Source organism: Ambystoma mexicanum, chromosome 10 (genome assembly GCF_040938575.1).
Source record: "Ambystoma mexicanum isolate Mex_15411 chromosome 10, UKY_AmexF1_1, whole genome shotgun sequence".
NCBI lineage: Eukaryota > Metazoa > Chordata > Amphibia > Caudata > Ambystomatidae > Ambystoma > Ambystoma mexicanum.
Window position 1 is genome coordinate 1,502,833,072 of NC_090932.1, and position 25,509 is coordinate 1,502,858,580.

At 45.8% G+C, this 25,509-nt stretch overlaps 1 protein-coding gene across 12 annotated transcripts in view; it reads right to left on the reverse strand.

The window, feature by feature from the left end:
* PITPNM2 (phosphatidylinositol transfer protein membrane associated 2) overlaps nt 1-25,509 on the reverse strand; it is a 1,944,277-nt gene that overhangs the window by 484,990 nt on the left and 1,433,778 nt on the right. For all 12 annotated transcript variants that reach the window (XM_069619654.1, XM_069619653.1, XM_069619649.1 and 9 more), the window contains one exon: nt 20,556-20,745. In XM_069619654.1, coding sequence (XP_069475755.1) covers nt 20,556-20,745 — 190 coding nt within the window. The remainder of the gene's footprint in view (nt 1-20,555; nt 20,746-25,509) is intronic.

A 25,509-nucleotide genomic window follows, 5' to 3' on the forward strand; every position in this document is an offset into this window, starting at 1 on the left:
ATCTCTCCTTTACTGTGAGCTTTCTCTATTGACCTCTCATTGGCAGGTATGTCCGAGGGTGCGAAGGAGTCCCACAGGACAGGTTCTAGGATGGCCACTAAGGGAAAGCTCTTCAGGGATCTTAGACCACCCCCAGTGGGAAAACCAGTACTTTAATTTATAACCACCTCTGAACCTGAAAGCCTCTCAGGACGTGTGGGTGAGGGTTGTCTGTTTGGGAAACAAATGAATATGCACCATGAAAGAGCCAGATCCCATAGATGTTCGCCTTGAGCATATGGGTAGCTCAATATAGACACATTTAAGGGTCCCAATTCAGCAGCCTAAAGTCCCGTCAATTACGTGGCCTTACAAGTGGAACCGGAATCTGCTCCGAGACAGAGCTGAAGGTAGAGCGCACTTATCAGCCCGTTCAGATTATAGAGGATAATGTAATTTTCTGTAATGCAGCAGGAAGATTGGACTGCCAGAAGCTGGCCCTCGCTAACTTACTGCAGCCTTGCTCGGTTCTGGAGATAGGATGGTGGCTCCTCCATTCAATGGCCCTGTCCATCTACAACCCCTTCAGGGGGCACAGGGCTGGGCCCAACTCAAAGCGGCATTCTCCTGGGCCTAACGCTGGAACTCCCAGGGCCAGTGAAGGACCCCCGTGCAGCTTGGATCTGCACAGATTAGACACTTTCATCACAGGGCAGTGGAACGGTTGGTTCCCTTGAGGGATCTGCAAGGATCCAATGCCTAGGGCCGCTGTTGTTGGTCCGGGCTACAAACAAAGAGGCTGGGGTGGGTTTGATCCTCCCACAGCATGGCCCTGCATCCGGGTCTTTGCGTAATTTATGCTGCAGCTCGTTCTTAGATGGGGGCTGCAAAACTCGCCTGAGGCGTCTAAAAATTCAATTATCTCCGGCTCCTGATGAGCGATTGTCTCCAAACTTGGAACAAGTGTTCCCCGTGCGGGATCTCTAGAGCATACAATGGTCGGATCTCCCAGTCGTGGGGGTCAGTCAAAGGGGGGATCCGTTCCACTTCTTGTCTGATGGTTCGGGAGCTACGTGGCTTGCGCTAGAATTGAATGAGTGCCTCCTTGTGGCTCCTGCATCAAGCCATTTGCTTTGCATAGGTAACGCCTTTCCAAGTGTAAACTGCAATGCCTAAATGAACTGCCTAAATCGGTAGGCTAGCACAAACTGCAGTTAGACTACTAAATAAAGCTACTGTATAGTTATGCATAGACAGATTACGACCCATCACTTGTGACCGCTATAATATTTAGGTTTAGGACTAGGGAGTTATTATGTGTAGAGTATTTTGGTTACCCAAGTGAACACTTTTGACAGTTTTGCTGTACGATGATGAAAGCCAGTCTTGAGAGCAGACGCATGGCGGCCCGAAGTTTCCACCACCATCACCTAAATGTCACAGTGGCAAGTGGAAGGAAAGCCAAGGCAGAGGCCACCCGTCTCCATTGGTATAATAAACAGAGCCGGCCAAGGCTGAAGTAGGAGACTGTTGACTCCAGGACACACACCTAGTGAAGTAAGAGATTAACTACAACCACACTTTCCCACCTGTGGGTCACTCTGTCCCACTGACCTCTTTCTCATCTAAGCCTAGGCTCCCTTGGTAGGTGATCCATGATTTGGATACGCAAGGGCACACAGCTGACAGCTGAAAACATCCATGTAAATAATAGTCTGGAGCCAACTCAGGCCACGTGAACTTTAAAGAACTTTCAAATGTTACATGAGAGGCCTCTTTGTATACGTAGTCTCATTGCTTTGATACAGTTGCAGTTGCTCACTTCTATTTAAATGTGGATAGTTTATTTAATAAATTATACTTACTTATCAAAAGGTGTTTTAAGGTGAATAATTGGAACTCACAGATGTAAACATTTACAGTATTTCCTTTCCATTCATTTGAAATTCCACTAGATCGGACAAACATGCGCACATATCCAATCCAGTTTACTGGCTCGCCTTAAAATCAATTTGCAGATATGCATTTTCTGTTGTACTCTTCCCCATTAGAGAGTGGCTCATATGTGATCTACCTAACGCAATTCTTTAAAGATGCCATATATAATGTCATGTCATTTAGCATGTGATTTGGTGCTTTGTAAGTCAGCTTCATTGAACACAGAGTGCTAGCTCAGATCTCAGAAGACAACTATGCAGAAATCATATTACCTTGCTGTAAAACTAAGGACAGACGGACGCAAATGGGATCTACTGTCAAATCGCCATCTAGCCCAGGAGGGCTTGGTGTGGTTGTTTTCCAGGAGAGGGAGCGGGTGGGGTTGGGTCATCATTTGACATTAGTGGGACATGTGTAGAGCTCATTGAAGTGTCCCTTACACAAACACTCCCTCTGTCTTTTTGCAGTGCGGGAGGACCTGGATAGGGTGCACGATGGGGGCTAGTGAGGTGTCAGAAGAGGAGCATTTATCGGTGGAAACAGCCCCAAGAAGAGAATAGTTTCTAGGGATGGCAGAAAAGAGGAGAGGAGCAGGGGCATAATGGGAGAAGTGGAAGAAAAGTGAAGTAGTAGAAGAGTGGGAGTGGAAGGGAAGTGGAAGGGTTGGGACGCATGTAAATAAATCGAGTTGCAAGCTATTACAAATTCACATGCCCACTCAATTTTCAGCATGCACACAACACTGTTTCGTACTTGCCAACAGTCACTGTTACACGAGCCGATAACAAGTGGAGTGCAAATAGGTTTGAGGTCTGGTTAGGAGTTTAGGTGTTTGATACACCACTAGACTTCCAAAAGAGGATAATGAGGGATGTGTGGTTGACGTGTTGGGTTTATATTACCAAGAACAGTAGCACTAAGAAGGTAAACCAGAGGACTAATAATTCCAACTAAGGGCAGAAATGCAGGTGAGAAAGGAGAGGAGAATGGAATAGAGAGGTTGAAATGTAGGTGAGGAAGGAGAGGGGAATGGAATAGAGAGGTTTCTAATCATTAAATAATAAATCTCTGGCAGAGATTAAAGCTGATGCAGAGAAGGCACAGGCTTGAACAGAAGAGTTGGAAAGGAAGACATGAAGTAAGGAGGCATGGCTAGCACCGGGAGAAGGAGAAAGGCGTGTTGGGAGGCTAGGTGCTGGGAATGCTATGGAAAGTAGATGACAGGACAGCTAAGGGAAAAGTGGGGAGCAACAAAGCATGCATAAAGACGCCTGAGAAGAGTGTGGTGTTTTAGAAATCAGGGTGAAGGGCAGGACAGTCAAAGTGGGATTAAGGGTCAGGTAGTCAAATGAAAGATGCAAGAAAAGGGTGTACTAGGTAAGAGAATGGGTGTGAGAGTTTGCTTTGGAAACGTTTGAAAAGGCAGGAAGCTAGGAGGCAAAGGAGCACAAGTGGGAGCAGTGAAAGGGATAGAGCTGGAAGTGCTGATTCCGAGGATTGAATTGAATTGATAGCTTATTTATATCACGCTCGTACACAGGTTTTTCAGAGGTTAGAGAAAGAAGTTCAAAAAGTGGGTAAGGAAGAATGGTAAAAATAGAGCGTTACTAACATCAGCGGAATGAGCGAGAGTTAGCGGCAGCATGCATTTGTTGGGAATCCTAGAAAATAAATATAGCAGGAGATGCAGATATTACAGGAGCAGAGAGAAAGGTAGGGAACATGGGCAAAGAGATGGAAAGATTGTTGGAGACAGCTACCAGAATCCGGGGAGCTGGGAAAAGATGAGGTCTGGAGTTTCAATCAGCCAGATCAGAGAGGAGGTATCCTTCTTGGTTGAAGTCAAAGGAGAAGCAGAAGAAGCGATGTCACAATTTCTGCAAGACCTTTGGTATTGTGGGTTACTTGACTGGCAATAAGATTCCTCACATTAGTTGACCACTGGAATGTATGAGGTAGGTATTGAGGGGTACAAAGTATGGCACAAGCAATGTTTTAAGGGAAGACACATTGGCTATCAGATGATGCCCTGGTGCAGTGAGCATGGAAAGAAGGAGAAATCCTGGGTAGTAATTAGGATAGCAGCTGTCAATCTCATGGCCAAATCCAGAAGACCGGACGGATTGCCCAATGTGCTTCTGGTGAAATTAATGACAGAAAATAATGGCAGGTTGGGGCAGATAAGGAGAAAAAGGTCTCAGACAAGAGTGGGGTTACCTATAGACAGGTATTGATGGGGGGCACTTGGAGTCCCAAGTGAGGTATGTCCACCACAGTAAGCTAACTGGAAGTGGCTGGGAAGAAAGGGAGTGAGAACAGGATGCTGGATCCTACTGATTTTATGAAGACAGAATGGGTTTCAAGAACCTGAGGTCCAAAATTGATCAAGAGAGTAGGGGAGCAAGGGTGGCACAGGAGCATGTAAAGATGACTACTTTTGCCCAGTAAAGGACACAAGGGCTTTTCTGCAGGTTAGTCCTACCAAGGATTCTAGATCTAATAGTTTCACACTGTCTTGAAATTAGAGTTACCAAAATGCAGCTTGAGACACAGAAGGTTTAGTACACATTTCCTCTGGTTTGGGGCAGTGTCAGAGGCTGCAGAAATAGTTCTAGTGGGCAAGAGCATTATGAAGGTAGGTTGCTGGTGTTCCGAGTCCTTTAAGCATTATGTATGCTTGTTAGCTACGCTACTGCAGAGAACTCTGCCCATGGGTAAATACTGAAACATGGGTGCACCTTGGGGGAAAACGGTTTCCAAGGAGGGGTCCTGGTGGAATTCTCCATCTGCCTTTTGTTCCATTAAAGGGTCTTGGCAGAGGGGTTTTCGCTCCCAGCAAGATCCGATCCTATCCGCTCAATAGATTGTTGAAGTGGGAATGTAATGATGTATTAAAAAATGAACGCTACTACAGCATAAGGAAGCACAAGCCTCAAAGTTTTCCAATTCGTTATTTTGTACATGGAATTAAAAAAGGGTTTCCATGCAGTATGTTACAGCAGTAGGTGGGGCTTAATTACCTGGATTAAGGAGTGAGTGCAGCTCCTTTGGAATAGGATGTGGTGTTTTTTTGTCTATGACTTCTATTGGTTGTGGTAGGTCTGGCTAGTTGGTGAGGGCTTACACTCAACCACTGACGTTGTTGTCTCGTCTGTTGTTGTACAAGTTGGGGTTACCTGGTAGCACCAAGATATCCAGGCTTCAGATGAGTCCAACAGATGGGCTTTAGCAAGAGGCTGCCCAATTGGGGACATTGGTGAGAGGGAGATGGCAGCTTGTATGGTCTGAGTTGTCCTACACCATGAATTGAAGTAAGCGGGGCACAGGTTGAGGTGTGAGCCAAATTAGCTGAAGAGCATAGGGTGCCCCTGTGCGTTTTAAGTGCCCCTGACCCACCCCTACTCGGAGGTACCTGCTACATTGGCAGGAGTGCTTGCAGGTGAATTTAGCTGCATCTTCCCCCAATCATTCCAATCCCCTTGAAGTAATGTTAAATAAAAAGGCTGCTTGCAGCCTTTGTAAACCCAAGAACTGCTGTAGAGTCTGGGTCCAAATAATATGCTTGAACTGGGAAGAAAGAGGCAGGGAGGCAAGGCTGCAGCGCAATCCCCACTTCACCTGACAATAACCCCAGCCCAGGCGTGAGCATCCATCTAACCCGGGGGGACATTTGCGGGGGAGGGGGCAGTCGGCGACGGGCCGCCTAATTTTTCCCTGGGATCTGTATGTGGTAAACTGTGGTGTCATCATGTTGGCGCTCGCAAGGCACAACACCCCTAGCCACCTAGGTAGCTTTTTAAGTGTCTCCCGCATTCTGCCCTCTATTTTGGCAGAGCATGAGGACCTGAACGGGTGTGTGCTCTCACACTCCCTCCCCCATGAGGTGGGCATTGTAGCAATTTTCTCCTAGTCGTAGTTACCAGTTGGTGTTCAACTGACAGGACCAACATACTGGGCCTTCTGATCAAGCCAACAGACAGTTTCTAGCAACAGGACCACCGCTGGAGAACATTGTATTAGAGGGAGCTGGCAGCTTGGGTGGTCTGTGTCGGTCTACACTGTGGAGAAATGCGGGTGAAGGTTGGCGTGTGACTCAATTTAGTGAAGGGTCTGCATGTGCTCCTTTGTATTATAAGGATCCCATGTGTTTATCCTGAGGTACTGCCAGGTCTAGAAGCTTAATTCCGTAAGAGCAGTCCAACACCACAGACCCCTGTAAATATCTAGCTGGCAACTTCTCTATTGACCAGTTACCCTGGTCATCCCTGGGGTAAAGGTCAATTAGATGAAATAACAAACTCAGACTTCTACGTCGCTCCCTTTCTTTGGGTCTGCCAGAGAAATATAGAAAACATAAGTATCTTTACAGATTAATTGTAGTCGCTAACTCAAGTCTGAATATTCAAATCTGTCACCATACCTGATTAACTTTGCGAAGCGCTGACGTGGAGTGATCAACTGCGAACTGAAATCTTACCTCTTTACATGAAATGTGTCTCTCACTCTCTCTTTAAAGGAATCCACAAGGATTGGTTTCTTTTCTGATATTTAGTTATCTAAATTGGAGTTCCACTAAGGCTTTGGTTGAAAATTACTAAATAACTATGTGCTCTCAGTGACCTTTTTTTCTTTTTTTCTTTTAGGAGTGTGTTTTAACTTTGAACAATCTTCTTTTTGTTTACAAGTTTTGGTTCTTAACTCTTGACTGTTTCTTTCTTCCTGAGTCTTGGCCTCTTATTCTGCTCCTCTTTTCGAGGTGGGCTGCATTCCTCCAGGACAGTCTGTCAGGCCTGCACACAGCAATTTAACCAGATGCTATTCTTCGCTATGAATGGTTCCCACGAATCAGAGGATCTCGTCCTGCACATGTAGGAGTGCGGAGACACACCGAAGGAGTCCACTGGCTGGCAATGTGATGAGGTAACGTGCACACATACACAGCTGACACATTGCACTCTCTCGCTGCAGAGACACTCTGTAGAGTTCCCTGGAACAACTTGGGAAGGTTCTAACACTGATGTCATTTGCAACTACAGACAATGGTAAGAACCCACGTTCTGGTGCATGAGATAAGCTACCTAGGTAACGCCAGCAAATCTCTGCTCACACTAGCTGGTGGTCCTGAGCTTCATGTGCTGCAGCATTCAAATGCACAGTTTTTCACTAGCTCAGCTTCCAATCGCTGATGGCCCTGCGGTTCAAGTTGAAATAAACAGTTTTACATTTTTTCCCCTCATAAGCAAGATAGCACTCAACTCTTCATTTTCAAATGTACTCCTCAATAAATACTAAATTTCTGTGCAATTTCAAGCACTTCCAGAACATCAATCCCTTGCACCTTAATTTTTTCCTCTCCACAGACTTGTCTACTAAAGTTACTGATTCAGAGGTCTCACTGTAATATTCTGGAAATTGGCACACTGGCGCGCACACACAGTCTCTCTCTCTCTCTCTCTCTCTCTCTCTCTCTCTCTCTCTCTCTCTCTCTCCCCCCTCTCTCTCTCTCTCTCCCTCCCCCCCCCCACCCTGAAAGGTACCTGCTACATTGGCAGGTGTCCTTCTTGCTGGTAAAACTAACTTTAGACTGACTTTGAATAATTTGTATTCCTCTGAAATAATGTTAAATAAAGGGCTTGTTGCAGTGATCATAAGTCCAAGAACTATTGCTGCATCTTCAATGAGTCTGGGTCCAACTTATTTGGTTGTTCCATTTTATTGTGTGTGCGTGCACCATAAGCTTGAACTAGGGAAAAGGGGATGGAAGTCATGGCGCGCTCCCCCGTTCTCATAATAACAGAATGAGGAAACCTTGGTTCCATTTTCGATATCATGCATGATCAAAATCTTTGATACTGGGATAATTGCATTACCTCCCTGTGCATTATTTCTTATTCTACAACGCTTTGTGGCACACATATGTGAAATGCATAAACATGTCCATATACACATCTCTGTAGTTTTCTCTGTGCCCAGTCCCCTCACCCCAACATCAATTTCAAAAACATCACTGATTGTGGAAACAGGGTTTGCTTTTCCCTTTTTTTGCCAAAGTGAGCAACATCACTGTCAACAGTACTTAAATGTTGGTTATTTATGTTACATTTTGATCTGCCAAAATATACTTTATTATGATATATATATATATATATATATTTCCATTGTTAATTCAAAAACAAAAATAAAACAGGATGTTGCATTTTTAAACTGCATATTCCATTACAACTGGGGACAAGGTAAAGCCATGAAAGAAACATTAACTATGAAGACAATACACATAAATATACAAGTATTTCTTGTTCCTTCATATTAGAAACTACAAGAACAGGAATCCTGGTTCTGAAAATTTGCATTTCAGTATGTAAAAACCATGGGCTGAAATGTGACTGATTTAAGAAGGGCAACTGAAACAGAAAACACATTTTAACATCAAAAACGTAGGCAGTCAAATCCTTGCTCACCAATTACTGCCATTCAAACTTAACTAGTTGCAATTTTTACATTTGTGTGGTCCTCGCATAACTGGGCAATTGTTATTTCCACAACATTTTTTTGTTTTGTTGAAAATAGGATTGCATGGAAACTTGAACCAGAGATGAGCTACTGTTCGTTCATTAGTATTCAATGCATGCCTGCTTTCCGCCCTACAGGCTAACCACAGATATGGTCTGGGTTTACTTGCAATTTCCAGTCTTTCGGGTCACTCAACTGCACCACCTCCCCTCCCCGGTCTTTCTGCCCTATAATATTCCTGGAAAGGAAGCCACTCCATGTCAACGTGCGTATGTGTTTCCAATAGTGCTGCCATGAGGCCTTCCATTTCATAGATCTCATAGGCTTTGTCCAACCATTCAAGTTTTGTGGGGAGTTGGCTTCTTTTCCAATATATTGTTAGGCACACTTGCGCCGCCACAATCGGATTCCTTTGCATATGTGCTAACAGTGAGTAGTCATCCTCTCTGGTCTCCACCCCATACAAAATCAACAGAGGGGACTGGTCTCTAGTGATCCTATATATGGCGTGGATCCAGCCCAAAACCTCCTTCCAATAGAGTTGCACTCTAGGTCAACCCCACCACTGGTGCCAAAAGTCACAGATAGCTGTGCAGCCCCTCCAGCAACTGGGATTCACACCTGGGTACATCTTAGCCTCTGTGGGGGCGGGTGCCAGCGGAACAGTAACCTGCTGTTGTGCATTTTATATTGAACTGCTATCGGCGAGGACCATACGGCCCTATAACTGTAGCCCAGACCTCAGTATGCTCTTGCAGCCCCAAGTCAACTGCCCATTGTGTCTGCGTGCGTGGCGTGACTAAGTTCCCCCTGTCGAGCAAGGAGGCATATAGCTGGAAGATAAGTCCCCTGGACCTCTGATGTGAGTTGAGGACCTGTTCTAAGGATGTCAATAGGCGCTGCTCTTTCCAGCACAGGTCTAACAACACGTCCATGAGTTGTAGATCCACTAATGATTGTATATGGCCTATTTGCAGCGCCTGCTCTGGCTCTTCCTTGGTCAATAAGACTTCATTATTCCACATATGCCCCATTCTGACTAGACCAACCTCGTATAATTGTTGAAAACGGTTTGGGTCGATCAATAAATCTCTGACAGTTGGAGCCCATAAGCAGCTAAACCCGGAGGGCCATGATGTGACACCTACCACGTCCTTAGATTTCTGCCACAGGGACCAAAAAACATAGTACTGGGTGAGCGTGTATCCTGAGTGGCAAATGTCAGTCAGGGATCCACAGCTATTCCCCTAGTGTCACTGGAGAGAAGAGACTGTTTTCTAAGACTACCCATTGCTTTTCGGGGTTCTCCCTCAGGTGATCTAGTAAGATTCTCAGCTGTGATGCCCTAACATACTCAAAGGTCTGGATAGCCCATCCCGCCTTTTTCTTTTGGGAGTATCATTGCGGCGTATGCTTTTCTGGATCGTTGCTTTGCCTACAAGAAGGACAGGAGCGTTTTTTTCACTTTTAAATGAAAGGTCGCTGGGATTATAACTGGTACTGACTGAAATAAGAATGTGAAAATCTGGTTGTCCTAACCACGCAGTATAGAACACAAGGGGCTCGGACTCTGACTCGGACTCTCGTCGAGGTGACTTGAAAAGCGTGGTCACGCATGGAGCGTAAAAAGAAGGGAGAGGTCATCTACTCGCCCGACTCCCTATCATACATGTACCGGGGATCCCGATTACAAGCAAGAAGAGGTTTGTGGACATGGTAAAGAGGTTGGGGTGTCATGTCTTGGCAACCTATTCCCCAGGAGGGAATTTATAACACTAGCTGAGATGAAGGGGATGGGGGAGTTGTCGGCTTTGGACATATTCCTATATTGCAGACTGAAAGGAAGTTTACAACAGGTGTTCACAAGTTTCACACACACTGGATAGGGTGCTGAGCGGCACTATAGGTCGCAGGGTGACATCTGAACTCTACACTGCATGCATTCAATCCACATTGGAGGCAGAGGCCACACCGAAGAGGAGGTGGGAGGAGGCCCTGGGGAGGGAGAGACGTATGGTGATATTGTTGTGAAGACACCAGGAAGGGATCAATCAATGCACGATTCAAACGTATCCACTTTAAATACCTGCATCAGTACTATTACACACCAGCTAAACTGAAAAGGTATTTCCCTAACACTTCGGGCGAGGCGCTCGCTGTAATGCAGAAAAGGCAGGCTTCCTCCATGTGGCTTGGGACTGCCCGGTTGTGCATCAGTACTGGGTACAGATATTCGACACAATCCGTGGCGTTACGGGACAGACAACAGACCCGGACCCATTGACCGGCCTACTGGGGTACACCAAGGGGATCCCTAGAATTACTAGGAAACTGGTTGGCCTATTACTTATATTGGCTAAATGGCGGGTGGCGATGCAGTGGGGAGGAAAATGGAGCCCTTAGGTGTCACAGTGGCACGAGGACATTATGTACTGCATAGATATGGAAAGTGGCTGGGGATTGATGAAGCGGGATCGATGGCCTGCCGGCAACATGTGGGACGCATATATGCACTTCCTGATTTAGCAACCCGACACTGCAGAGATTACCTAATCCCCCCAGGGCTGTGGCATGCTTGGAGAAAGGCAATGCAAGGAGATTGTGGGGATTACCATGGTGGACTGAATGACGAGATCTGAAGTAACTGCTGAACACTGCCAAGGATTCAGCACCGATGCTGAGCACACATACAACCGTGACAGCACTGTCTGTAACAAGCAGAATCTACGCAGAAGTGTAACGGGGGTGGGGCGAACAGAGGGAATGTTGGCACAAGGTGCCTTTTGTTGTTATTGTTTGAAGAAATGTTAATAAAAAGAAGGTTAAATAAAAAAAAGAATGTCAACAGGATGTTCATCTTGATGGTTGTAAACCTGGCTGCCCATGAAAGAGTAAACTTAGACCATTTCTGTAAATCTTTAGTGATTTTTTCCCATAAAGGCCGAGTAATTAACTTTATAAAAGGTCCCTAAACTGTCTTGTGATTGTTACACCCAGGTATTTGATGCTTTCCCTTCCTGATTGGATACCATGTTTTGCAAAAAGCAGAGGGTTGTATCGCACGTCAAAGGTAGAGCTGTGGTCTTGCTTAGATTAAAATGAAAGCATGGGTGCATGCCATAGTCTGCGATTGTAGTTAAGAGCTGGCGCCGAAACTTCTGGATGTGTGACATATGCTAAAATATCATCAGCAAACAGCGAAAGTTTGTATTCCCTTCCATACATTTCAAAACTGTGTATGTCATGTGTACGAATGGCCTATGCCAGGGGCTGTACGACCAGGGCGAAGAGCAGGGGTGAAAGAGCGCAGCCCTGGCATGTACCTCTGCTCAGAGGGAACACTTCCGAGGCCACCCCGTTAACCATGACATTTGCTGTAGTGTTTCGGTTAAGAGCCTGAGCGCCACCTATCGAGCACATGCCCAGACCTAGCTTGTTCATGACAGCGCGCATGAAGGACCACTCTACCCTGTCGAAAACCCTTTCGGTATCTATCGAGATTAGAGTGGGAGAGCTATTCCTTTCATGTATACTTGAGATTAGGTCTAAGGTTTTACATATATTGTCCGAGCCCTGCCATCCTGAGACATAAGCGACTTGCTCATTATGAATCACCCTGGGCAGGATTCTGCCGAGCCTGTCAGCTAGAACGCTCACGTAGATCTTTGTGTCAACACTGATTAACAATATGGGACGTAGGAGCTGCACTCTGTTTTGTCCCTGCCCTCCCTTAGAAGGACCATGATTCTGGTTTGTGTAAATGTATCTGGGGCTTGGCCTGTTTGTAATATGTCATTCAAAAGTTTTGTCAGAAAGGGGGCGAGCACGGCTCTGTATTCCTTATAGAAGGCAGGCGTGTAACCATCCTGCCCCGGTGCTGAGCTTGCTTTAAGTTTCGATATGGCCGCAAGCACTTCCGTAATGTCAATGGGGGCATTGAATGGCTCACTCTCCTCGATCGTTAGTGTCTGGGGTATCAGTCTTAGTGATCCTTAATGCCACCATCACAGTCCGGACTTTCAGTGGTATACAATGATGCGTAGAATTGGAAAAATCATTGAATTATCTCCAACGGGTTGACCAAGACTTCACTGAATCATTTTTAATATTGAATACTTGACCATGCAACCTTACTGCGAGCAGGGTGTGTGCTTGGTCGCCTTTTTCATTGACTCTTTTTTAGATAGCGGAGTTGGGTCAAGGGGCCTCATTACACGGATGGCGGTAAGGATTTACCGGTACCGGTAAAATACCGGTACCGGTAAATCCTTACCGCCTTCCTACGAGGTCCCTTTGCGGGTTGGGGGATTTAACGCCTGCTTTTTGCAAGCGTTAAAAACCACCCCGCAAAGGGACCCAGCGAGCTAATTACGGTACCGCAATTTGCGGTACCGTAATTAGCACCTTCGCCATTCCCATTGAGCCCTATGGGGCACAAATAGGAATGGGGAAGGGCAATGGTGGAAGGGGGAATTACCGCCCCGCCAACCTTGGAATGGGGCGGTAATTCCCCTTTCCGCCAAGGCGGTGCCGGTATTTTACCGGCATGAACCATGGCGCTAATAGCGCCATGGCTCACCGCCTACCGTGTAATGAGGCCCAAGATCTTCTCTTTCCAGTTCTCGGACTAGCTCTTTACGCAGTTCCCTTACCTCTGCCAACGCATCCTCGCAGGAGTCTGCGTTCGTGTGGAGATTGGCTAGTTTAGCTGATATATCTATTTTCAGGGCCGTTTCTCTGAGCAGTCTGATTCTTTTTTGGACTGTACTTTCAGCGATTAAGACCCCTCGAGTAGTAACTTTGGCAGCCTCCCACATCATGTTTAGTGAGAGCTCTCCTGTGTTGTTGCGCAAAAAGAAATCTTTAATTTCCTTGTGGAGGGTTTCCTTAATGAGGACATCTTTGTACAACGTGTTATTGCACACCCATCGCCTATCAATCGGGACACAAGTTCCCCTGTCCAATTTCAGGGAACACATGTTATGATCTGACCACCCTACTATGGTGATTTATGTTTCTCGGCAGAATCTAGTAACATGTAGTCAATTTGTGAGGTCTGGTGTGGCGGAGAGTAGAAAGTGCATGCCCTCCTTAGTGGGTGTGACCCTTTAGTGGTGTTTGGGTGCTGTGCTTGGTGCAGGATGAATTGCTCATGGGTTAGCTGAGTCCATTTCTCATGCGCTCTCTGGTGAGAGCGCTGATCTGACCGCCCTGTACACCATGGAAGGGTGTATTATTTCCCACGTTGCCCGCTTACCTCAGGATTGTCACCACGTTCGCTGATTTCCTCACTTCGCGGCCTTCCTGCAGCGGAGGCTCTGCCTGCGCAGCCGCTTCATTCAGTAGGGAGGCTGCAGCGGCTGCTTTACTATGGACTGGGTGGTACAGATCTGTGACCTGCTCCTTCACGCAAGAAGCCCTGCTCTTTACGCACTTGCAGGCTGCCAGTGCATCGGGTCAAACAACTGCGTTCTTGGGTGCTTTTCAGTCTTTTGAAAGGTGGCTTCTGGACCCTTCTGACATCCTCTGGCGCTGCCAGGCTAGGCTGAGAGTGGTTGTGCACTCATTGTGCCGCCATTGTGCTGCTCCAGGCGAGGGAGACGATGGTGCATGCAGCCATTAATAATAATAATAATAATTTCTTATATAGCACTACGCAACCATAGGTCTCAGAGCTCTCAAATAACAGAAGACATTATTATCCCACAGAGTGGTACACATTTTATTGACCTTGGAAGGATGAAAGGCTGAGTTGACCCTGCCGGGATTCAAACCTGCCACAGTGGGCTGCTTAGCCACATCATACATTTTAAACCTTGAAACATTTGAAATCTAACTGACCATTGTTATTTACAAGTACAGTGTATTTCAGTAGCAGTCCATAAAATCCTTAACAGATTCAAATTAGTTCTCACTGAATAAAATCAGATTTTGATGTAATACAATTTAGTGTCATAAAATATGGGCACAACCATTACTTCACTATACAATACATCAAATCACTAATGAAGTCCCTATGCAATATCCTTTTATTCCAGCTAAGAATTGATGAAGCAACCAAGTGAATTCCAGCCAAAGGGACAGCCTCCAATCGCACAACTAAAAAAGATACATTTAAATCCAACAAATGTGAATATTTACCAAGAAATGCACCCGTTGCACCCAGACTACCTCAAATTTAAATGCAAGTAAGTGTCCCTAGGTTTTGTTCTAGCACAGTGATGTTAAGTCCTCACCTCTCTCCGTTATATCTGCTCAGTGGTACACTTCCTAGGTGGTCATTTCCTGTAAACTTACTTCCTATAATGTCAGATGGGTCAAAGGATGCGCCTTCAAGTCGTTCCACAAATCTGTACCTCCAGAAAATGTAAGCCCATATATAATTCTCTATTAATTAGCAAAGCTGTAAACAGGGTTGGGGGCGGTTAGGCCTACGATCTGAACAGAATCTTCGAGATATGTTAGCAATGGGAAACGGAAGGTCTGGTGAGGAAAGTCGCATTGGGACCTTAGGGTAATGGATTTTTTCCAAACAGTTTTCTTGCAGGAAATAGCTCCCCGCCCCCGCCCCAAGTAAAGATGGAGGTTTTCAGAGCATTGAATGCATTGGAACTTCCAGGCAGTATTGAACGCTGACTAACATTTTGTAACTGCCCTTTATCCCTAGAGCAAAGTCAGCCCAGATTGATGGAGAAGCAGCCTGGGATTCTTTTGAACATCTTGTGCAGAGAGCCCGCTTCAACATGTCAGCGTCTCTGTGCTCATCTCCACAGAGCGGGTCATAGAGTGTTCAACATTACAAGAGGGCTTCACATTTCTGTGCGATAAAAGGTCTTCACTCAAGCAGATTGGGAAAAGTGTTTTGTGGCAACCTTGCCTCAGCTTGGACCAGAGTAACGATATAGAACAGGAAGACCACCATTCAGCCACAATTGGCATACTGTAAATAAAACAGTTTTAGGTAGGGAATAAAACTCAGCTAAATGTATTAGTACAAACTACAAAAGAACAATTACTTTAAGGTTACTAGGGAGAGTGGAGGGACAGTTACAATAGGCTAGCATCTGTAAATATAATTTTTAAGTGCCTTCAAGAGAGACACAGCTTTCTAGCTTTCCAAGATGCTTTACGGGTTTAGCGGCTTCCGAGGACAACGTAAAGGTTGCATGTTGTATGCCCATGCAACTAGTTCATATCATTAAAGTGCAGTGGGCATTTACAAGCCAATGGCAACTAAAAGGTAGCAGCATAAAGTGATAAGGCTGCAAAAGTTGGAGTAATAGTATTAGCAAGAGAAAGCAAATACATGTCTTTAAGAGAAGTGGTAATAGTTCTGCCCACTGCGGGGACACAGTTGTTGTTTGGAGAATGTTAAGACTGATAGCAGTGAGGCCTGCAAAGAACCTAGGGGTCCCTTTGCGGCCAGTATGTCCTGATGTGCTTCTCACAGTAGGTTTGGCATTGGTCTTGTACCATGTTGTGGGAGAGGCAACAGGTCTTGAGTTTTAATCAAGAGGATAGTGTGAACATGTAATGCAGACATAGTGCCTGCAATGTATGATCATGGCATTCTTTAGAAGGTCTATGAAGAGGGTTTGCATATTCATCTCTTCAGAGAACGATAGTGCTAAGCCATGTTATGGGCATGTTTCGTGTGGCAGTTAAAGGATGTAACAACCTGATAGGAGATGTTTGAACAATCCTCTGGAGAAGGCTGTGCAACCATGTATTCTAATGGTGGAACAGTGTATCACCCAGAAAGAAAGAACACATGCTCCTAAAGTAAGCATACCAGAGGAGTCTGCCTTAACTTCAGGAGGGAGGAAGGCCAGCAGGGAAGTACAATTGGTCCCAACAGTTAGCACAACAAACACCCCACACTGGTATACTGAAGATTATACACTTAATACAAGGTCACACATATAATAATTATGTTATGAAAAATAAATACTAAGGTGCAACATATACACACCAAAGCATAGTGTAGCTAACAGCCAGTTAGGTTATTTTCCATAAAATACACACCCCATATATACAGGCAGGACTATAATATAGAATTCCAGAGGTAAATTAAGGGTAGACCTCTAAACAATAACAGACACATGAATTACAATCATATTCAGGATCCAAGAATGTCGCAGAACTTAGTCACAGGTTTCTTACGAGACTCTAGGTAAGTATTACACATAATACATATGTGCATAGCTCAGTGCTAAAACATAGTGGTAGTAAATGTCAAACAGAGCCAGGAAGGCTACCAAAGTCAAGTATGTATTTGAAGTGTACGCTGCCTAGCCCAGAGGAACATTTGACACCCAAAGTATTAACACAAGTAATACACAATGAGGCAGTGTATATCCTGAGGCATGAATGTAATGCATTGATTTAAAATCCTTAATAAATCAGGGGTAGTCACTAAAATTCCAAGGCTTGGTGGAGAGGTTGACCCAATCTGCCGGTGAGGATGACCTTATCATGCTGGTGATGCTGGACTTCTCGGCAGCTTTCAACACTGTCGATTTCGAAATTCTACGATCTAGGCTCATTGAGGTTGCCCATGTCTCTGTAAATTCCATTAAGTGGTATGGCTCATTTTTATCACACAGAAAGCAAAGGGTTAGGGTTGGAACTTCCTATTCCAATTCAATACCAGTGGTTTGTGGGGTCCCTCAGGATACTTCTCTATTCCCGCTGTTTAATATTTCCAATCAACCACTATATGCAGATTTTTTACGAAGTTTGACCTACATTATCATTTGTATGAGGATGGCACGCAGATTTATCTGCGTGTACAAAATTCAACAGTCTCCTTACAACGTATTTTACATTGCACTACCAAGGTGAAAAACTGGATGGCACTGGACAAATTACAACTAAATCCCTCCAATATAGAGTTTATTTTATTTGGTCCAACAAACACCCTGAATAACCCAGCAATGCTCCCTTCCTCCTCTTTGCTTTTCGACCTTCCTAAAACCAATGTTTACCAGGTAAAGAATCTAGGCTGTACCTGGCAATCAAATTTAATTATAATCACCATGTAGGGGAAATAGTTAAATCTATTTACTACCGTCTTCGACTCCTATCACCCATCCTTTTTTTTAATTCCTGAAGTGGTCGGCTCACTAATAAATTCTAAACTCAACTATTGCAATGCTATCTTGACAGGAATCCCAGGAAAGCAACTCTCACGATTACAACGTGCCCAAAAGTCTGCAGTGAGACATTTGTTTCATCTACCAACATTTACATCGATCTCCCACTATCCGAAGACTGGCTCCCAGTCAGCAGAGAATAATTTTCAAGATACTCTGCCTGGTTTACAAGTGCCTTCATGGGCTTGCCCCCCTTTATCTTGTGCATAAAAGTGTACCTTACTGTCCATTACATCATTACGTTCTTCTGACCAACATCTTTTAATGGTTCCTGTGTCACTTTGTCCAGAGAGGAGATAGACGTTTTTTGGTTTTGGGTCCGCATCTATGGACTGCTCTCCACAAACATCTCAGACTACAAAACTTGTATATATCTTTTCTAAATCAGCTAAAACTCCTCTTTTTCAGTAATGTTATTACTGTCTCCTCACTGCCGTTGCAACTCATATTTAAGACCAGTGCCTAAATGCAGATACGTCTGCTTGGTTTTCTCCTCCCTGGAAGAGAAATCTTTGAAGGACAAATTAAATGAATGAATGGGATCTCCACCAACCCTACAAGAATGTCATAGTTCAGGTAAATACTTCACAGCGGCACTTGTGGCAATTCTAGTGTCGTAAATGTGCCCCATAGGAAACAATGGAAAGAAATCTCCAGGCTGACCTATGATTGTGATGTAAAAGCCAGGTGAGGCCCAGCTCCTCCCCATGGGTATAGAGATTACAGCAACCACCTCAGGGGACACCAGAGGAGAACCCCAAATAGAGATCCAGGGCAAGATTGCAGACCCAGCAGCCCAAGGATACAATGTAAGCAGGGAACAACTCCAATGCAAGCCAACGGGGAAATGCAGATAAACTCTGTCTGTATGGTGCTTCTACCATGGATCACGGGGACCCCTGAGGGTGAGTATCAGGAATAACTCAGCAACCCAGGACCCAGAGGTGAGTACCTTCGGCATTTGTTTAGAAAAGAACATTCTAGGAAGGCAGAAAAACTTGGTAACTAAACACTTCTTTTTGCAGAGCAAAATGAAGGTTCTGTTCACCCAGGGACTTGAACTCTGATCCAACGATGACCAAGATGGCCCAAAAGAAGAATAAGCGCCCTTCATGGAGTGGGACACACCATCCAGAATCAGAACGGTGACAAAGATGGTTCCAGGAGGCTGGAGGAACCTGCACAGGACCCTGGCAGCTCTGCAGGAAAACGTAGATGGCACATCAGCAAAAATGGCCCCTACAGCAGGACAACAGCAGTGGCAACCCAGGACATCCCGGAAAAGCGGATGTGTTAGGGTGTTGGAGTCCCAACACCATTCCAAGTGGCAGCAGCTTCTAGCACAAAGGGGAAGACCAGCCCTACAGATAAGGGGGGTATATCGCCCACTTGTACTCCCTAATAACACGCAAATATTCCCCAAAAATAAAAATAGGGAGTAAGAATACTCCCAAGAAAGAAATGGAAAACTGACACATATGAGCTTTTGCCCCTGCTTTCACCCAAACAGAGGTCACATGTATCTTTTAATGTGCATGAATCTATTGGTGCAAAGAAGTATTTCTCCCAAAATCATTTTTTTTACAGTTTAACATATTTTTGCTTGTTTAAAAAATACTACCATTGAGAATGGGACTCATGTTTTTATTCCCTAAAAAATAATTTTACTCCCAACTTTCAAAAGTAGGCAGTAAAATATTCCCACTTTAAAATCTGGAGCACTTGAGAATACCATCATAAACGGAATTAAAACAGCCCAGAAAAAAACAGTCCCAGGATGGAAGTCCTGGTCCATGCAGATGAGGAAGACCAGCAGCAGGATGAGGAAGACATAGTAAGGGCGGCCAGCACCCGAAAATACCAACGCGAGCGCAGGCAGGAGACACGAGGCCCACCACTATGGCTAGTCTGGGTCTCAAAGTTGGTATGCAGAACTGCTCACTTTTAAAAGATTTGCCAAAATGGAATGCAGGATTAACGTTTCCCTATATGTATCCCCTTCACTAGCAGGGTCTGGTTTCTGCCAGCCCGCCAGTGGCTTAAGGTGTTTGAAAGTAAAGGTTTTGGTGGCCAGCAAGTAAGGTTTCCCCTAAAAACGGCTAAACACCCCTGCCCACCATCACAGGAAGTGTAGTGGCCTGTCCAGGACCAGGCACTGTTCTAAATCAGTGCAAACCACTATAGAGGGTGCCTTGTTGGGCTCACAATTTGTATACCTCTAAAATGGTATTGACCATCCAATGCTCTATAATGGCTTTTTTATCGGACGCCAACCAAGGCACAGCACTTCCAAAGGCAACAAAGAGTTGGTTGACTTTACGTAGGTCCTTTGTCCGGGCCAGGTAAAATGTGAGTGTCCTTGCTACATCGCTACATTGAGGGGATGTAGCGTCTTTTCAGCTTCAGTGATGGAAAAACACCATCAAAGCTCTTCATTAAGGTGGAAAGCGCTGATTACTTTTGGTAGAAAAGCCAGTTTCACCCTAAACACAGCAAACAAAAGGTGTGCGAGTATGCGGGGGAAAAGCTCCTTGGGCACATGGGCCAACTGCAAAATCCATTGGCTATATGCTGTAGGGTTTTCTCTAATGTAGGTGCGCAACTAGGCGGAACTGCTGCTTGACACACTACACCTATCCGATGCGGAGAAAGGGACTGGCGGTTGGGCCGGACTCGAGGGGGAGGAAGCATATGGGACATGCTTTTGCAGGCCTGAGCACAAGTAAAATTCTATTATGCGGCCTAGCAACACACTCTGGCTTGTCCCCCGTTCCTTGGGACATTGCAAGAGTAAGAAGGAAAGGGCACAGGACTAAGTTCATCTGGAACTCCAAGTTAAAGTTTAACTTCTTTTGGTCTCTGTTGTCTGCACAGCTACCTGTCACCATATAGCTGTACTTTGTATAACATTTCATACCAGCATTTAGCCTTTTATATCAAAGCAATAAATATGGTAACATATAACCCACTCACCTGGCCGGCGAACGAAGTGCCTTCCTGCGATTTTACAAAGTCTGCATAGACCTGGTTAGCCCTGTGGATCACGGCAGCCACAGCCTCCTGATACTGCGGTGATGATGTTGCTAGCAAAGGAAGAGCTGCCAGTGGAATATGGTCCTGGCTATTGGACAGACAGCCTTCATCATAGCTGTAAGGGCTCAGGCTGTGAACACAAAGTGAGAATAAAAAGAATGTTATAAAAGCTGGCTCTCAGATTCAGTAAACAATACAATGCCAAGTGGCCGAGGAGAACCATTACTTGAAATATCTGAGCAATTTCTATTCAAAGAGTCCTTTTTTATCCCATGTTAAAGTGCATTTCCAACTATTTCTTCATGCGGATAGTCCTCAGTTACTGAACCTTGATAAAGACATTTATTTTTTATACATTTATGGAGATTTTAAAATACTTAAGAAAAATGTCCATACCTGCTACATGGTGCCATATTATAAGAATCCAGGAATTCCTGAATGGTGGTTTCTAGGCCCAATTGAGAATCTGTTCACATTCCATTAATTTCAAGGGAGATGCTCACCCTGGGCTTGCACTGGACACGTGGTAATCCAGGTGGCAGTTTTAGGTTCCACAAGAAGCCTCATTCATCTTGCAAAGGTCTCCTTTCACTACGTAAATAACACTACCTAGATGACAATTCTTTGTGTGCCCCCCACCAATGCCCCTAGATTTGGTGAAATATACCTTTGACTCTTTTTGTTTTAGACTACATTTTAATATTATGTCCCAGTGACATAATATTATAGGGACCTGGTGAATTCTGCCTTACTAGCACCTGGTCCCCTGGATGATGTCCATGGCTCATATAAAGCCTGCCTCCTACAGCCTATCTCTCCCTGGCGTAGCAGACAGGGTCTCAATGTTCCATCAGGTGCAGATTTGGCACCATCACTCCTGTGCTACTTGATCACTGACATTCCTGGCAGGGTCCAGGGGCAGAGGGTGGCCAAACAGCAACATAGTGGCTTGATAAGGCCCTCCCTTCACTGGTCAAAGCCAAAATGGTGTCAGGGCTGGCTGGAGTAGTAATCAGGAAGAGTTTGGCTGGAGTAGTAATCAGGAAGAGTTTGTACATAGAATTAACATTGTGGTTGCCCAAGTCAAGATGGAGAGAAAGAAACTTAATCTGATTGGTTTAGGGACCAAAAGTATGTTTGTTTTGTCTGATCAGTGGATAGGATAATGGATTGGATTCTTGGGAGGTGAGCAAGATTCTAAACTGCCTTTCATCCATAGTAATTCAGTGGCTGGTTGTGTATTAGTTAAGCTCCTTAAGTAAGGCCTTTCAGAGTTCAGAAGATTTACCAAAGAAGTAAGAAAATCGTTTGCTGAGCCAGAGTGAACTAGAAGACATCAGGTGGGATCGTTCTTTTTAAAAGCTAAAAGATTTTCACAGTGAACTTTCATCTTTCATAAGAAAACTTAAAGAGTTAACAAGTTTTAAAGTTTACTGAGAGAAAAGACGTTTCACAGTTCTATTACTATAAGGAAACACGTGTGAAGACTGTGCGCTCAAGTTTTAAAGTTGTTTACTGCATGAAAAGTGTTTCAAGACTGTTTAAACGCGTGCGCGAGTCCGCATGACGTCAGTAACGTTGTTATGGGAGCGCGCGGATATTCTGAGCTATAGAGCGTGTGTCCAAATGAATAGTGCGAGTGGTTTTTGAGCGCGTGCACATTTTTAAAGTGAGAGACGTTGCGTAAGAAAGCGCGTGTTGGGTTGCGATAGAGCGCAAGTCCATTTTTTAACTAAGCGCGAGTTGTTTTGAACAAGTGTACAATTTTTAAGTGAGTGACGTTGCGTATAACCGCGTGTGTTCGGTAGCGATAGAGCGCGAGTCCATTTTACTTAGCGCAAGTTGTTTTTTAGCGCGCGTACACTTGTTTTCACGCATGTGTGTATTTGTTAATATGCGCGTGTGAATTTTATACGCGAGGACAATTTTTCACGTCTTGTGATTTCGCGTGTTTATCGCAAACGCGTGTCAAGAAAGAAACTATGCGTTCGTATGTGTAAAAAGAAAAGGTTCACACGCAGAAGGAGAGCAGCATTCAAGAACGTTTATGAGTTTCTATTTAATGTAATTTTTATGCAAAATGAATTAAATTCTTCAAAGAAAGACTGCATTTCACAAAAGCATTTAAAACTCAAACTTCATAGAGTTAAAATAACTTAAAAAGCAAGAAGAATATCTAAATCTGTAAGGTGCTTGTAAGGGTCATTACTTTAGGATTCTAAAGAGACGTGAATGGCTTGAGACTATATGCACTAAGCATGATAATTGTTTACAAGATATTCCATACAGATAATGAACCTCTAAGTCTTATACAGAGGTTTAAGAGGTAATTTTATTTAAAAATAATTTTAGAAAAGAAGTTTATATTAATATATAAGTAACCAAGTGTATTTGTTTACTACAGATACCAGAGCCTACCAGACGGTTGCAAGGCTGCAGTGTCTCAGTTGTTATTTTCTCCAAATTCCCCTTTCCCTTTCTTGGGGTTCTCGGCTCAGCTTATACTTAAGGGTTGAGAGGTGAACTCCTGGTGAGGGTCTGTGGGGCCAGCATCAGCTCTTGTGGAATTCAGTCAAGCCGGACCCTGACAAGATGAAAGGCCCACGATAATTTTTCCACCTGAGCATATATGGATCCCACAGAAGCATTAGCAAGTTCCATTAGGGACATGTTTTCAGAGTTAAAGGAGGAGATGAGGGCTGTGCGAAAACAGAACCAAGAATTACAAGTTAAGTTTGAAGAATTAAACTCTAAGGTTACCCGGAGGGGTGAGGACATTTCTTTGGAGTCAAGAGTTTCAGAGAATCCTAGTAGAGAATTACCAGTGTTAATTAGAGAGGATTTGGGTGAAGGAACAAGTTTTCAGGGGATAAGTAGGGGAAGCTTGAATATACCTATAGGTTCAGTCCCTTTAGCACCTCCAGAACGTTTTGGGGGAGATGCCAAGAAATGCCAAATTTTCCTTACACAGTGTGAACTTCATTTCCTTTGTAGACCTGAAGCTTTTAATACAGATGCTACTAAAATAGCTTTTATGCTGTCTTACTTTACTGGTGAGGCGGCAACTTGGGCAGTGTTATTGGTTGGTCAAGAGAATCCTATACTAAAGAATTTGTTAGCCTTCAAGTTAGAATTTAAAAAAATGTTTGACAGACGACAGTTATCTCAAGAAGTTGATGGAGAATTATTAGAGTTAAAACAGGGAACCAAAGATATACTGGGTAATTCATAGAATTTCGCACAAAAGTGGCACACGCGTCTGGCGCACAGTGTCCCTGTGCGATATACTGCGCCAGCCGCGTGCGATAAAATCCATTTCATCGCACAGCGTATTCATGGATTTTAGCCTCCAAAACCAGCCGTGGCGGAGAGTGGCGCAGCGACCCTGCAGCAGCGCCAGTTACGCCCCCAAGAACGCCCTCGCGCAAGGAAAATCCATCAAAATCCCCAATTCATCGCAAATGTCTGCGCTAACCCTGGACCAGTTTACAGGGCTGCCAAACAGCAAACGCCAAGCGGGGAACGTGTATTTCAGGGGTTTGCGGGAAGTTTCACACGCGATCCCAACACGGTACGTGTATTTCAAGGGTGCGCGTGAAGTGTCACAGACGATTCCATCAGGGCACGTGTATTTCGGGGTGCGCGGGAAGATCCACATGCGATTGGCCTGGGTACGTGTATTTCGGGGTGCGCGTGAATTTTCACACGCGATTCCAGCAGGGTACGTATATCTCAAGGTGCGCGGGAATTTCCATACGCGAATTCAGCAGGGTACGTGTATTTCAGGGGTGCGCGGGGGCAACATCCACCAGGCTCCCACTCATGTCTCCCAGCACCCCACCCCCCCCAGCAGTCAGGGGCACCCTCCACCAGGCCCCCACTCATGTCTCCCAGCACCCCCACTCCCCAGCATCCAGGGGCATCCTCCACCAGGCCCCCACTCATGTCCAACTCATGTCTCCCAGCACCCCCACCCCACAGCAGTCAGGGGCAACATCCACCAGGCTCCCACTCATGTCTCCCAGCACCCCACCCCCCCCCCAGCAGTCAGGGGCACCCTCCACCAGGCCCCCACTCATGTCTCCCAGCACCCCCACCCCCCAGCAGTGCAGGGCACCTGCCAGCAGGCCCCCACTCATGTCCAACTCATGTCCCCCAGCACCACCACCCCCCAGCATCCAGGGGCACCCTCCACCAGGCCCCCACTCATGTCCAACTCATGTCCCCCTGCACCCCCACCCCCAGCATCCAGGGGCACCCTCCACCAGGCCCCCACTCATGTCCAACTCATGTCCCTCTGCACCCCCACCCCCCCCGCATCCAGAGGCACCCTCCACCAGGCCCCCAGTCATGTCGCCCTGCACCCCCACCCCCCAGCATCCAGGGGCACCCTCCACCAGGCCCCCACTCATGTCTCCCAGCACCCCCACCCCCCAGCAGTGCAGGGCACCTGCCAGCAGGCCCCCACTCATGTGTCCCAGCACCCCCACCCCCCAGCAGTGCAGGGCACCTGCCAGCAGGCCCCCACTCATGTCCAACTCATGTCCCCCTGCACCACCACCACCCCCCAGCATCCAGGGGCACCCTCCGCCAGGCCCCCACTCATGTCCCCCTGCACCACCACCCCCCAGCATCCAGGGGCACCCTCCACCAGGCCCCCACTCATGTCTCCCAGCACCCCCACCCCCCAGCAGTGCAGGGCACCTGCCAGCAGGCCCCCACTCATGTGTCCCAGCACCCCCACCCCCCAGCAGTGCAGGGCACCTGCCAGCAGGCCCCCACTCATGTCCAACTCATGTCCCCCTGCACCACCACCCCCCAGCATCCAGGGGCACCCTCCGCCAGGCCCCCACTCATGTCACCCTGCACCACCACCCCCCAGCATCCAGGGGTA